The 15,397-nt window shown below is 31.9% G+C and overlaps 1 protein-coding gene across 14 annotated transcripts in view; it reads left to right on the top strand.

Annotated features, from left to right (window-relative positions):
• LOC143197182 (forkhead box protein P4) overlaps positions 1-15,397 on the top strand; it is a 106,517-nt gene that overhangs the window by 63,946 nt on the left and 27,174 nt on the right. Inside the window, exon 1 of one of the 14 annotated variants that reach the window (XM_076405425.1) lies at positions 9,378-9,565. The exons of 12 other annotated variants lie outside the window; for them this stretch is intronic. In XM_076405425.1, coding sequence (XP_076261540.1) covers positions 9,524-9,565 — 42 coding nt within the window. In that variant the 5' untranslated portion in view covers positions 9,378-9,523. Of the gene's footprint in view, positions 1-9,377; positions 9,566-15,397 lie in introns of those variants that run through there. One more of the 14 variants, XM_076405427.1, reaches the window with a different exon arrangement.

Genomic DNA, 15,397 nt, shown 5'->3' with positions numbered 1-15,397 from the left:
CATTAGAATGGAGTCTGTCCTCTATTACCTCCGACAGCAAGGATCGTAATGTCATCAGAGACATATGGAAAATTGGTAAAGAATAGGTCCCAATACACTTACTTGTGGTATACCTGCTTTAGCATCTTTTGTTGTATTCTCACTTCTCAGTCAATTGGTTCGGTAATATTTTCTATATCTTAAGAACAATGCCGTCATACCATACCTTATCGAAAGCTTGTGCCACAAATTAATGTGTAGGTATTAGTTTTTTTCTCCAATATAAGATTCAAGTGATATATATGTGAGCAATTGTATTAAATAAAATATATAAAATATAAAAGACCAAACAAAAAGTTATAAATACTAATTAATCTTCACAACTTCATGTACAAAATTCCACTAATTGTTCCTAGTTATGGGATCTTAAAGCCATCCATTCAGAAAATTCGAAATTATTTTGCTCCTACCTTATATAACAACACAATAAAAATAATAATATAAATAGTTCATAAACAGCAAAAAAATATCTGTCACTTAAATAAGTAAAAAATGAATAATGTAATCGCAAAGAAATCATTTGTTTGATGTTGAATGGATAAGGTATCTATATAAAAACAAAATGTCTATAATAGAGGACACAGGCAAGAGGGCAGGAGCTGAAGGGAGCCATATGGAGCTAATCGTATCGCCGTTGAATATTAAAAATCTACCCCCGTATTCAGAACGATCTGCACTCGTTTATCGAAGTCCAGGGGCAGGTATTAATCAGATGAAAATCTGAACGGAGGACTTTCCACTTTCCACCCCTGCTTGTTTTATTGGCCGATCGCTTTTTCTTTATCTTTTTCACGCAGCCGAAGCGACGGTGTTATGGTTAAGATGGTGGTAATCTTAGGCTCTGACGTGTGACGAAGGACGGCAATCAACGGCTGCCACTGACCGCTCACTTCACTTCGATTCCCGCTTGTCCCGATCTTTATCCCGATCATCAATAAACGAGGCGGTTTCCGATTTTTCGTCTATTTAGTTTTAAATCGCATCGTTCGCGTCTGACTGTCCACCACTGATAAAGAGATCACTTTTGCATATATTCTTTTTTATTATCTATTTCACTTACATTGTTATTAATAAATATGCATAGGGTATATAGGGTGTATTTTTTGTGCTACGCAACTTTCAGTCAGAATAATTACGGTTTGAAGTTTATTTTCGTTAAAACACGATTGTTCTTTACCACGTCTTTGAACGAACGACGGTTTATGATCTCTTATTATCACTAATATTTTGAAAAATGTTGCAGACATTTGACAACCGAACGACTTTTTGCAAACGGCATAGTATCTTCTTTTAACTGGAATAAAATGAGAAAAAAAATATAGTTTGGTAATTAAATGAATTTGCAAACTGCAATAGGCAATACATAATACATCTTGATGATGTAAGTTCACTGCTTCTTTCGGTAGATTACAATGAACAATATTATCTTAATACTGAAACCAATCCGCCACTATCGTCCGTTATCAATTTAATATTCGTTCGTTTTACTTTTATTTTCAATCCATTTTCAGACAACAAAATTTGTAGTCTACTCGATGACGTTTGCAAGTTTAATTCTCTATATTGCGAGACAGACATGCGGAGAAGCCGAAAAGACCAAAAGGCAGTATCGTGCGCTTCCCCTTTTTGAAAAAACAAATCGAGGAATATAATATTTTTGCAGGTCCTGGGCGATAAACGAATTAGGCTTTTGTTTAGCCAACGAGAGAGGAGCCGAATTAAAATGGCCGCCAGTTTTCTCATCCGCAGCTCGGCGGTTTATTTCTGTAACAAAAAGACAATAAGAGCGCCGACTGACAGGCAGCAGTATTTGTTTTACAGATGGATCCTGAAACCCAAACACAAACAAGCGCCGCTCACTCCCGCTGTCCGATGAGAACGATGCCGATGCTGTTAATCCAGTTGCGTAATTTTTCGGATTATTCCCTTCTAACCAGTTCGATTATTCACGTCGTCGATCCTCACTGCTTCTAAAAACTCGACGCTATTTTCTATTCTTAACTTTTTACATACACTTTCGTTTTCATGCTGCTTCATTTTCTTTATTATCATTTTAAATATACTAGAACTGTGTATTAATTTTTTCTTACGTGACTCATTTACTTGTTAATTTGCCAAAAAGATGTTGAGCTGATTTCGACACAGCCGACAAGGATAAACCGAAACTGGTCAAAGCCTAAGAATAGGAAGCACTATCAATTGGAAAGCTGTTATAAAGACTCAAAGGGGAAATTTGTAAATTAACATAACTACAGTGAAAAAGAAGTTATTTAAAATTGTTATAAATAAATTAATCAGACCAGTTTTTATATATAACTAAATTAAAGACCATTTCGACTATAAATATTTCTTTCTTTTATCTTAAAATCAGATATGATTATGATAAAATAAAACACTTAAAAAATTCAGACTTAATTTAGTAGACAGACAGTAAAATAGAATGTTATCAAAATTACATACTATATAACTTGATATCGCGAAACATATTCATGGTGTAAGAATGATATCAATATTAGACACGTTGAGAGGATTTGCTACATTGTATATTTATACAAGTGCTGATAATATTATCGCATTTTTTTTTCTCTTGTCTGCTTATTGAAATGTGAATTTTCACGGTCATATATCTATAAGCCGGACAGATAATCAATAAACATCTTATTTAATTTTAAACAAAAGTTAATAATGCTACAGTAGTACATAATTAATAAATAAATAATTTATCTACGATTTAAGTACCGTGATAGGAATAATTGATCTGCGTGAAATAAAATATAGAAGCTACGTGGCATGGGAGAGAAAAAAAAGTCAGCTTAATCTTCACTAGGCTGGGATCTATCTGGTCATCGGTAGTTTTTTTTTCCTTTCGTGGTCAACATCGAAAATCCGAAAATCCTGTATGACATCTCCGGCAAAACTGTTAAAACTACAGGAAAGCGGAGATCCCTCTATTAGATATTCGCTGCCGTATCAGATTCTGGCCCTGTACGGTACGTTCACTCTTGTACCCCTCACAACTCTCCACTCCGGCAAGAAAAATGAAAAGATTGTATCTGCGAAATTGCCTTTATTTCTCCAAGTGACGCCGGTGTCGATTATTTGTTAAGCCAACTCGATCGTGAATATTGCCAAGACCGATGACTTACGACTGTCCTGCATATGTTACCTTTTTTTGCTATCTGTCCATTCCCCCTTGGTCATATGTATAAGGGAGTTTTTGATTTTTCTTTATTTCCTCTAGCCTGCGTGAAAGATTTCGCCCTTCGGGTTTAATTCATTAGACCGTATTTTATCCAATTAACACGTTTCGCTTTATTTTTCTCTAACGCTGTTATATATTTCCACTTTTGGACCTTTTCAAGCTGTACGCTTTATAAAATTTTAATACCTTTTTTTTCGTTATATTTATATCATAAATCCGTATAATATAATAGTAATTTTTTAATTTATTTTATGACGGAAATAACATACTGGTGTCGACGACAGGTTCAGGCCGACCACATCAACGTCACTCTTAATTTGACGCCATTTTTTTAGATGGGTTGTATGCCAAACTCATATACTAATGTCCAATTACCACATACAATGCGTTCACAAATGTATTGATCACTTTCAGTAATTCATTTTACTATATTTACCTCTCGGATAATCGTTTGATCATCAGCTATCTCAGTTCTCAAACTAAAATTACGAGTGAGTCATTATTTCTTTCACTTTAATGATATTAACCCTAACTGAAGACCTTAGTGGCCGACTAGAACAGCGCCACGTCCGCATAGAGCACAGTTATGACAACCTAGTAACAAACATAATTTTGACAATCCATGTAAGACTCATTTTTGTTTATGATATATTACATAAATATATTATTTATATTTATTACATAAATTTGTCGCAAAATGCTTTTATTGTTGGCTCGTTTTAGGTAAAGACAAATCACGCCCAATAAAAAGATATTCGCATAAAGAATAATCCTAGGAAAAAATCGCGAAAAGGGCACCAAAAATCAAACATAAAACCAAAACTTCAATCCAGAAGTTACACATAAGAGTTTCGCACCCTGTCTGCATATTTATTTTAACTGCTGTTTATATACCTTTACCCCAACATGCGGTTTCTTCTCATCAACTTGGGACGATACCATATAAATTATTTTACTTTTTCTCTACAATAAAATGTTCCATATAATCAATTTTAGTGGATGTTAATTCGGATATTTTGGATCGATATTTGATAACTAACAATGAGATGAAACATCAATACATTACTACACACCTTAATCAAGAAGATCGTCAGCTGACTGTTTAATTCATCGATCACCTTGAAAGAGGTAAAACCATTAATAATGAATATTACATGGCATTTGAGGGCATTACCATGTCACAAAAAAGGTAAAGTCTAGATATGACTACCAATAACTACTGATTGTTTTCAGACATCAAGAGGATGCTCCAGAGAAGAGGGTAAATGTACCACCCTTGAGTGGTGGTAATTAGATCAATACCTGCTGATAAAATTATAATAAAAAATGTATCTACTCATTTATCATATATGTTTATCGAAAAAAATGTAAATAAAAATTTTGATTCGATAAAATAATTAATATATATTTTTCGTTAGGCCGAAGATTGTGAGATTAACAACTAAACAGCAAAAATATTATTATATGGTATCGTTCTTTCCTTTCGAGTTTTGTATGCACTTGTGACAGTCGCGGTGGGCCAATAATATTAAAATTTGATTCACAAAGACGGGAAGAGCAAAAAGTGGGAAAGCAATCGATAGGAGCGTTTATCAGGTGCATTTTAATAAGCTGGAATTGTTTTCTCTTTTTTGTTTCATTTTATGTTATATTCTCGATATCGATATAATAGAAAACGCGGCTTCTAGTTATACCGGCTTATCCCAATTTTAATAGGCAAAAAAAACCCAAGATCGACGATTTTGAGATATTGAAAATATAGGCACCTGCAACTAAAAAGAATATTGGCTGCAAAACTTATAATACTGAAAATATCCCTTACTTTTTCCTCTGAAATGCGACGATATTTAGACCTACGCTATGTACCACCGACCGGAAATCTAAACCGTTCTAAAAATAACTAAAACTAAATATTGGTTTATTCATACCTATTAAATTAAATATTAAAAATGTTTTATTATTTTCTCATTTTATTATTTTTCTACATAAAATATTATATATAAAGGTATGATCTCATAATATCGTTCCAAATAAACGATCTTCACAATATTGCTTGTGTTATATCTTGACGCAAATCAAATAAAAATAAATTGTCATTATTAATAATATATCGAAGCTTCAATTATTTTTTCACCGCCATTAATAAACATATATTTAATAGATTGTAGGAAATAGTGTGAAAATATTTCTCATTTGCATTCTGGCCTGTTTATATCGAGTAGTCGGCATTTCGGTTCTTAAACATCAACTTGGGAACTTCTACCAATATATTATAAGCGGTATGAGCTAGTGTTATAGTCGTGAATATACAGGGTGTCTATGTGCCGTATTTTTATTTGATATCGTATATTCCCAAGTTTCCCCAAGTCATAATATGTAGACGTTATTGAAAAGTGCGTCTCGCATAACATTTCCCGGATTTTTATGCGTTATCGAGAAAAAAAAGGAACGAAAAAGCTGACCCCGTACATTTTTTTAGTCTTTTCATTTCTGTGAGGATATCGGGCTCATAAACAAAGATTTTGAATTTTTCATTGACGGAGATTTAAATACATGTTTCAGATCGAGTTTACATGGAGATCTCGTCGGAACATTGAATGTATAATTAATAATCTTAAGTTTGTCATTTCGCTGCTTAATTGATAAGAGGGTTATAAAAGCAAGCGTAGTGATGATTTTATTAAAATTTCTCTATTTTGTATTAGAGTTCCAACAAACATATTTGAAAATGCCAAGAAATTCGACAATTCGAAAAATGAAAATTATATTTATATTTATCCGTCTCTGAATATATAGCAAATATGGCGCAAATAAATATTTATTATCCTTTACATTCAATAAACGAAAGGCCTTTTAATTAGACATCTCTCAAAATTGAAATACTTGATAGATCAATTTGAGTAAAGCATTATACATAAAATATACATAAAACATCTTTATATAAATAAAAATGTGATTAAGTGATTTTTTAAATAGAAACTCTCACTCCAAACACCGTATTAACCGGATATAGCCTCACCCGACCATCACTTGTTCTGTCCTGGCCAAGCGCTTTGGATAAGAATTCGTGATCTAAGAATTCTAAACAGCGCTTATCTATTAAAAATAAATCCTATAATATTCAAATTTTAGTTTCACCCGCTCTATGTCTATATAAATATTGACGACTATAAAAAATAGGATAATATACAGATATTGTCTAAAATATCGTCAATCCAAAATGGCTGCTGTCCATCCAGCTTTGATTACATAGAGAAAGGACAACAAAAGATAAGATCAAACTTAATACATATGGATAAGCAAATATATAAAATCCTTTAGTTTCATACTATATCATTAGTATAATTGTTATTTACTTGGTTGGGTTCTAATTTGGCAAGCAGGCATTGTCCCGTATTATACAAACGAATCTATGAATTTGCAAATGGACTCGACTGGCCGTTTCCGTTTGCCGAAGGGATTATTTATTTGTTTACTATTCGAGGACGAGCTCAGCTATCCCTTGCTTTTCATCTTATTTCCCTCTCTGCCGTCCTTCCATTGTCATCGGTGCGAATCAATTTGTCATACAGTAATTTTACGTTGGACACTTTTTCAGTAGGATTCAGTTTTGTTCAACTTATAAATCGATATTAGTAACAGTTTGTATTTAAAGATGTTATGATATTTATATGTTGTTATGATTTCTATATGCAAAGTTTATGGCTTTGCTGTATACTAATTTCTTGACACAATAGATGAAGCAGTAGCCTTGTTATATCTTGCCTTATTACTCAATAAAAGGGAACACTCTATATCAAGCTGAGAACTTCAAGTTTCAAAATCAGTTTTCAGAATATCATACAACATATGTGGATAATATAGCAATTATAACGAGCCTGAAGAAGGCGCGTATTGATAGAGATAAAACAAAATATTTAACGAAGAAAAATACGACAGATTTTAGGAAGATACATCAGTCAGTATAACTACGATACTGTGAAATACTTTGAATACCTGGGAGTAATAGAGAGATGAAATTATGAGTGTTGCACAGAATAGTAATAAGTAACGGTTGTGAAGTATGAATATTAGAAAAGAAGGATAATAACATGAGAGAGACAGCTTTAATAATATTTGGTGGAGCAAGGAAATTAGGACACGTCATTAGAATGCAGTAGAGTACAAAGCAAGGCACTGTTACTAGAAGAAGCAGTGGGAGGGAAAAGAGAAGAAAAGGAAAACCTATGAAAAGATGCTTAGAAGGCCTTGCCCGTTGAAAAACTGGGTAAAGTAGCAATCAACGACTTTAAGAAATATTGTTAAAAAAATCATAAATCGTAAAAATAACTCATCGTTGTTATAACTTACCTTGCCTTGTTAAAGTACGATGGATAATGTGATATAGTTTCATGTAGAATTCTAAAAAAAGGATCACCTAAAAGGACCTTCAAAAATTATTTTAAGACTGTGGCAAAATTGAAGAAAAAACTTGAACGATGTATGTTGTTTGAGTAATTATTTAACTTTATCAACTTGTAAAATTGTGTAAATCAATTGTATTCATGAAAATTAACTCTATTAATAAAAGAATATATCTAATTGTAGAAAATGTCGATAAATAATTTTTTACGTCCTGTAAAATTTATTACTGTATTATTATCGAAGATGCAACAATTTATTTATTTATCAACTTTTTAAAAACAGAATTTAGACTGAATAAAAAAATACAATATGTAATTTCAATGTATATTAATAAAATAATAACTAACAATAACGATAGAACTTATTTCCCTACAATAACTTTAAACTGAATGGGGTATACGCAAAAATTCATCATTATAAAATCCATTCTATAGAGACGGTTTAATATTGGTCGTCAATTGGGGATAGAAGGACGCAATAATAAGGGTATTGTTAATTTTTTCTCAATCTCCATTCTCTTCTTGTGCCCGGACAAAAAAAGGCTGTCAACAATTCCGAAGACTTTGAATAAGTGCCCTTTCCTATCAATAGCATTAACGTGAAGGTAATTTACGTAGTCGGTTCCCATTGTTTTCTTATAATTGTCTTTTTGGTCAGTTTCAATAAGATTTAACTTTGTATACATGTATAGTTGAGACACTTTCAAATCGAAATTTTTACCTGTTTAAACTGAAAAAAAACTCCCGCTTGTTTCTTTTCATCATAAATATTACATAAATAAATAGAAATGTCGCATTTGATGTTGTATAAACCCATATATAACGAATGTGTTTTAAAATGGGTTCCTACTTCTTTTAAAATGAAAATGGGTTAGACTTAGATCAATTTTAAATCCGACGAGAAATATTCAGTAAACGTTTATTTGTAAACGTTCCATAAGCAATAATTACACCGATTTTACTGGATGTTTGAGTCAAATAAATTCTCAAATAATTATGAGAATAGATTTGGTGTTTTGTTGTTAAAATAGGAGGAAAACAAATTTAAGTTAGTACGTTTTGAACTTAAAATAAATTGTAAGCTATGATATACGTAACAAGATATGGTGTACTTGTTTTAACTCCGATGACAAATATTCGATAAACGTTGATTTTATGTCGTTCCACAATAATTTACATCGATTTTACTGCAAGTTAGAGCCAAATAAATTCTCAATTAATAATGAGAATAAATTTGGTATTTAGTTATTAAAATAGGAGGGAAAAAAATTAAGTTAGTATGTTTTAAACTCAAAATAAAGCGTAAGCTATGATATACGTAAAAAGATATGATGTACTTGCATATACGTGGAGGAAAATTCGGTATGGATACGTTGAACTGATCGAAGGGGCATTACCACGACGAAAGAGCTGCAAGTCCATCTCCAGGCCGTATTTACCAAGCGACCGAACGTCCAGGTCATAGGGGGGGTGATGATTGTCGGGCGTTGTGCATCTCCGGCGGGGATGGCAAGACGAGCGCAAGGTGTCGGGATTGCGCGAAGCGCACCGCCAACGTGCCGCCGCCTCGCTGCCGCCCGCTGCCACAGCCGCCTCGCGCTATAGATATACACACATACAAACAACACAAACTGCAGCAGCAGCGGCGCATCGAGAAACGCGCGGACCGCCTACGAATCCAACGTCTGGCATCTCGGCAACTTCAATGACCCTTTTTGCGCAACAACACAACTAACTCTTGTTCTTTCTAGCGAAAAAGAAATAATTAATAGAGGCTGTTACCGTTTATGTGTTTAGTTGTGTTTAGGTGTTGTGCTGTGAGTGTAGTGTTTACCGACGCCGAGAGTAGTCGCGACATCACGCGCCAAAACCCTGTCAGATGAAGTACTGCGAAACACGAATGCTGGCTTCCTTTGCCCAGGTACCGATCTTTATTTATCACTAGACCACATTTTCATCACACAATCTCTACACCAAAATTAATAAATTGCTACGAATAAATATTTATTCAACAAAACATATTAATTCTGACGACAAAAACCTTTAAAATAACCAATAATTTTCTAAAAATCAAAATATTCCAGATATTTTAAAACAATGATCTAAACTTGATTTCGTGTAATCATAATAAAATAAATAAATCGAAAATATTTGTGCGTATTATCTCTATTTAAAATAAAATATTTTAAATGTTTTAGATATCTAAAAACTATTTATTTCTAATACATTCTAATCGTAGAAATATATGCATGATTCTAGAAGATAATACTTTTTCACATGTATAATTTCTCTTTAAATTTATTTAATCTGATATAATTTTTTTCCAAAAATTAATACCAACATAAATAATATTTTTCTACAAAACATATTTATTTAGATAATAATTTCTTTAAACAAAATTGACGAGAGTAACCAAAATAATATGAAATTTTTACACATTTTCTGATTATTCTAAACGCCCTAAACTACAATATAAAATAAGAATGTTTTTTCGATGTTTTTATATAAATAAATTAAAAAATATTTTTGAAAATATCAAAGCTTTTTGATTTTGCACGAAATATTTTTTTTAATAAAATTTCGCAATTTTAAGCAGTGTAAAGATCGGTTTTTACACTTTTTATCTGTTATGAGTGATATTACGTTGGAAACGTGTAACTACTTAAATAAAAATAAATAAAATTGAATCCAAACAAATAATTTTCGTCTGAAGATAAACCTTTCGTATTTTAGACACTTAAAAAGTGGCTTGTTAAGTGGTGCATGATTTTTCGATTTCAATAATCTGTATTTCTAAAACAAACAATCGCAAATATAATAGAGTAACACGTAACAATCTTAAGCATTTTTATCAGACAATTTTACGAATATTGATAGTGTCTCCATACATATTTTTTTAAATAGCTAGACGCTTTGATGAAAATTTGATATGGTTATTTTCAGTTTGAAGATTTAACTTTCTAATAGTTAATATTTTTATTTAAATCCTGTGGGCATTTTCTCTCCTGCATCGAAAGCTTTTAAAGTGAAATGACCGTTTCTTTTAGCTTGACGACAACATGTCAATATAACAATACAGTAAATTATAATTGAAACAACATGTTCAATGTCACATACGTCAAAATCTGTGTATATTCAAAATATCTGTTCAATTGTTTATAATACAATATTGTTTATACTCACGCAACAATAAATTATTATGTTTTAACTTTATATAAAATAAACACGTATACTATAAATATTTACATTTATTGTTTAGCGTTATACAAATGAAAATTTCAATAACAAGGGCTTTTAAAAAATGGTGAAAAAAGTGTTATTCTTTGATCTGTCAACCAGAGCAATTTGTTTTAGACGGTGAACATCTTTTGCGAAAGATCCAGATACAACAAACAAAACTATTTACAGATCACCATGTGCCGATCAATCTGTCAAACACATTTAAAGGCAAACCGAGCTGAAACTTTATCGATCGTATTAACAAATAATCTCTTTAGTTGTTTTTATTTATAACAAGCCCACACGGAAATAAAACATACGAAAATATATTTTTAGACCTTAATATTTGTTTAAAATAGTCTGTAGATGTACAAGTCGACAGACAAAACAGCCATTAGGATCAACATCATTCAAATATAGATAAAAATTAGGAGAAATAATCAGTAAAAACTACTTAAATCATTAACTAGTATTTCCTGTTAATTTTTTATAGTTTTTTATTAATAATTCGTTATTTATTGATAGTTTCAAGTGTCTCAACTGATGTTAATAGGAAAATTTACCTTGTTATTAATAACACACTAAGCCTAAATGACCGAATGAAGATTAACGAATTAATAGAACAAAAATATGGTCCTCCCCCCTGCAATTAGGCCAAAAACCAAACTGGAAAATGTAACTTTCCGCACGTTGGAAGACTCCCAATCAACTGGAACCATTTACAAGAAAAAAAACTGCGACTGACATGCGAAAAACAAAACGGTCAAAAATTACAAATCAAGTTAATTGATTAACAATCCCCCTGATGAATCGAAAACAAAAACAAAAACAGATAAAAAACATCGGATGAGAGAGACAGAGAGAGAACGTGGAGGCAGTTTGGAAAAAATAAAGCCATCGGCCGATGCATTTTGCCCTCCGAAGGGTTGGAAAACACGATCCGTCGGAAAAGCGAGCGATGGTGACGACGCTACTTCGACGGAAGCCGAAGCGGCACTAACCCCGATCAACCCTCAGTGTACACGGTTGTATACGATATATATAGCATCAAAACAACATATAAACATCAGCCGCTTTTCCCCCAACAGTTCTCGGTCAACCAACAGAGGCGGCTTTAATTTATTTCCTAAATAAATACAAACATATTTATATCACAAATAAAATATTTCAATTCATAAAAAAACACATTTTAAACAATCACACAATTATTTTAAAACAGACATTTTAAATTCATAACAATCACTTTAAAGCAGAAACAATCTTCTAATAATTTTCTGTTAAGATTGTTAATTTCATTCAAAACTCTTTTGAATAATCAAATTTGTTACATATAATTTATTATTTATATAATTTTTAGTTTAGTATTTAATATCTCAAATAATTTATAGTTTCCTTCCAAATGTGTTCGGGACATTGTTATAATATTTACAAATATATATACTATCGTAGTAAATCCATTATTTTAACTGCTGAAATGTATCATAAATAATTTATAACAATTTTATAGTTCATATTTAAATAAAACAATGATTTTACATTTTAATAATATTGCTAATGTTCAAAATTTAACCTATTAATACAAATATCGTTTTATTGTTAAATATAACACACAAAGACTAGTCAATATTACTGTGTTACAATTGTATCGATAACACTATAATATGGTATTACATTAAATTGTTTTATATATATGTAATGTTAAAAAAAACAAAATCAGGTTACTCTAATTGAAATAGCTTATCTTAACATCCGTATTTTAAGTATTTCTGAATTTTATTAGTCATCAATAAACATTCAATATTGTAGTAGTTTTTACAACATCCTATTTTTTACTTATGACAAGTTCTAGGAAAATTAATCAAGATAAACTCCTTCATGAGTGATACATTCTCTGTCTAGCGCTCCTCTAATTTTTATATATTCTTCCGGTAACGAAGTAATAAAAATCGTAGTGTCTACTTACAAATTACAGTTCATTGAAATATATATATATATATATATACAATTAAATTATTAATATTAACTATAATCTGAAATCTATTTTAAAATTTAATACTAAATTATTTTAATGGTATTGAATAAAAATAAACAATATTAAGCAAAAATAATTCAAGATAGTGTTTGAAATATCGCGAGATAAATAAAACATATCGAAATAAAAAAATGGAAAGTCCGAACCTGTCGCCAAAACATTCAGGAGTAAATAGGAATGAGTTGTCAGGATCAGGACGAAAAATGCCTCGGGTATGATCCTGACGCGTCTCTCCTCGTATTTAGCACGAATTTTTTCATTATCAGTTTTAAAAAGTATGCATGCTGTCCGTATTTGACAAGAGATACGAGGAATTAGGAGGACGTTGAATATTTTTCCGTATTGGTTTTCATCGAAGTTTTTAACAGGGACCGAGCAAATTGACGGAATGCTGCTAACCGAACGTTCACGATATTTTACATTGCTTGACACGTTTTTGTCGCACACAACTTTTTTTCATTTCTTTTTATAGCCCACGTAACATCATCTCCCTTTCTAAACTTTATTAATTAATACGTTATACGACAAGTTCATTTTCAGCCATAGATTAAAATTCAGCACCCTACAAAAAATATTGAAAAAATATTACGATATCAGGTGAATACAGCATATAGGATTTTTAATAAATGTAATAAATATATTATATTGAACAATATATTCGCCTTTTATTCAACAAAGATGCCAAAATCATTGCAATTGACGTCTTTGGATTTTTTCATCAAATGTGCAGTGTAATTGTCACGTCTTAATTGAATAATTTCATTTTTAATACAATCTCTGAGAGAAAAACGCGGAGTTCAGCCTAGTCTACCATTTGAAATAACTAGGTATATCATACTATAACAATGTACAACGTACTGGAGTATGATTTGTTTTTTGATATATCTTAAAGTTTCCTTTTTACTAACGAGATTTTATTTAACGTGGGCTCCGAACCACGGTGCTCGGTATTAAGCCTACCGAATGGCCAACGACCTACTTAGAAACCATTCCAGAAGACATCCGGTTTTACCCAGCCTGGTTACAGAAATGGTTATTCCTTGTCGGACTTCCACTGTTGCTTATAAAGATATTTACAATTACAATCACAAACATAACGTACATTCATGCCCCAGCAGGATTCGAACCCGCGACTAACCACTGCGCTATCAAGCCGGCACCCCGAGTATAATTAAATCCACCACTATTTTGCTTATTTTTCTCGGCTCGTTTCTTGCGAGATCTTATTATTATTACCACAATATTATTATTACTTATTAAAATTTTTATTATAAAAATACCATACTGTTTATATTAAAGTCTGAAAATTGTTGTATACTTTTTCCAAGAAAATCAACGATAATATATTTTGACGAGAAGAAGAAAATATATTTATCGACTATGTATAAATATAATATTCTTTATTGATTTTTATTATTGTTTAGATTAGTTAAATCAGGTTCAGCATAAAGACTATTTGTAGAGTGAGTCATAATAGAGCCCTTTACTGCCGCTATGATGATAAATATAAAAGCCTTAAACTGAAACGCGTCTGTAGAGGGCTTGGGCGGCAGTCGCAGGAGGTTAAACGGTGACCAATTAATATAAATCCTTAGCTCTGAAACGCCGGTAAGTGTAAGGTAATTGAGTGCGAGTTATTAATATTTAGCGCCAGTCCTTGTTTAGCCCTTGCAATTACAAATGGGCCCTGTCGGTAGCAGGTCCAGTCCGCCGGCATATGGTACATCGACGGTTCCTGCTGGACATTTATAAATTACCTCCGGTTTAAGTGTGCGGATATATGGCCGGTCCGCCCAAGGGCTATAAACTGTGAAATTTGGCAATCGGAACTGAACCGTTAGGAGTTTTTGTCCCCTTGTTAAGATCTTAAACGTCTTAAGACATTCATGATGTTTCTACCTTAACAAGACATTATTAATGTTCTATAAACTCTTAGCCACCTTAGTCATTATGTAGCATCATATTTTTTAAAAGCTCAATATTATTACATTAATATAAAGTTCAATCTGAAATCTTTATTTAATTTATTAGATCATATAATTTGACTCGTAACTATAAGAATAGCCAACGAAGACGAAGTGTGATTTTAAAAAAGATATACATATTTAAATAAAGGTGGTAAATTCAGTGGCAGTTATATAAAAAGCCCATTAAATAAGAATTATGCACCCTTAAAACAAATCAAGCCTTTATTAAGGAGGCTTTTAAAAGATACTACTAAGCGATCTGCGGGCATTATTAGGTTTTTATTTACGCTTTGCAAGGTCCATTTCCTTTTCTTTTTTTTTTCTCTTTTAAGATGGTCGCGAATCTCGAGGGGTTTGGTTTGATTATTGCTTCGCAACATGGCATTGAACGATTCCCTTTTTCAACCTTTTATATTTAAATTGCTAACGGTGGCTCATCGTGTAAATACGAGTATCGAAGCCCCCCTATACTCTGCCCCCGTGTCCTCTTTCAGTTTTAGGAGGCCTTTAACCCCCTCCCCCTGCCCTACTCATC

This window comes from Rhynchophorus ferrugineus, unplaced genomic scaffold, assembly GCF_030347505.1.
Source record: "Rhynchophorus ferrugineus isolate W39M unplaced genomic scaffold, kcgeb_rfMv2 rfM5, whole genome shotgun sequence".
Lineage (NCBI taxonomy): Eukaryota > Metazoa > Arthropoda > Insecta > Coleoptera > Curculionidae > Rhynchophorus > Rhynchophorus ferrugineus.
Note: the sequence above shows the minus strand (reverse complement) of the source record. Positions and strands in the feature narration are given on the sequence as shown.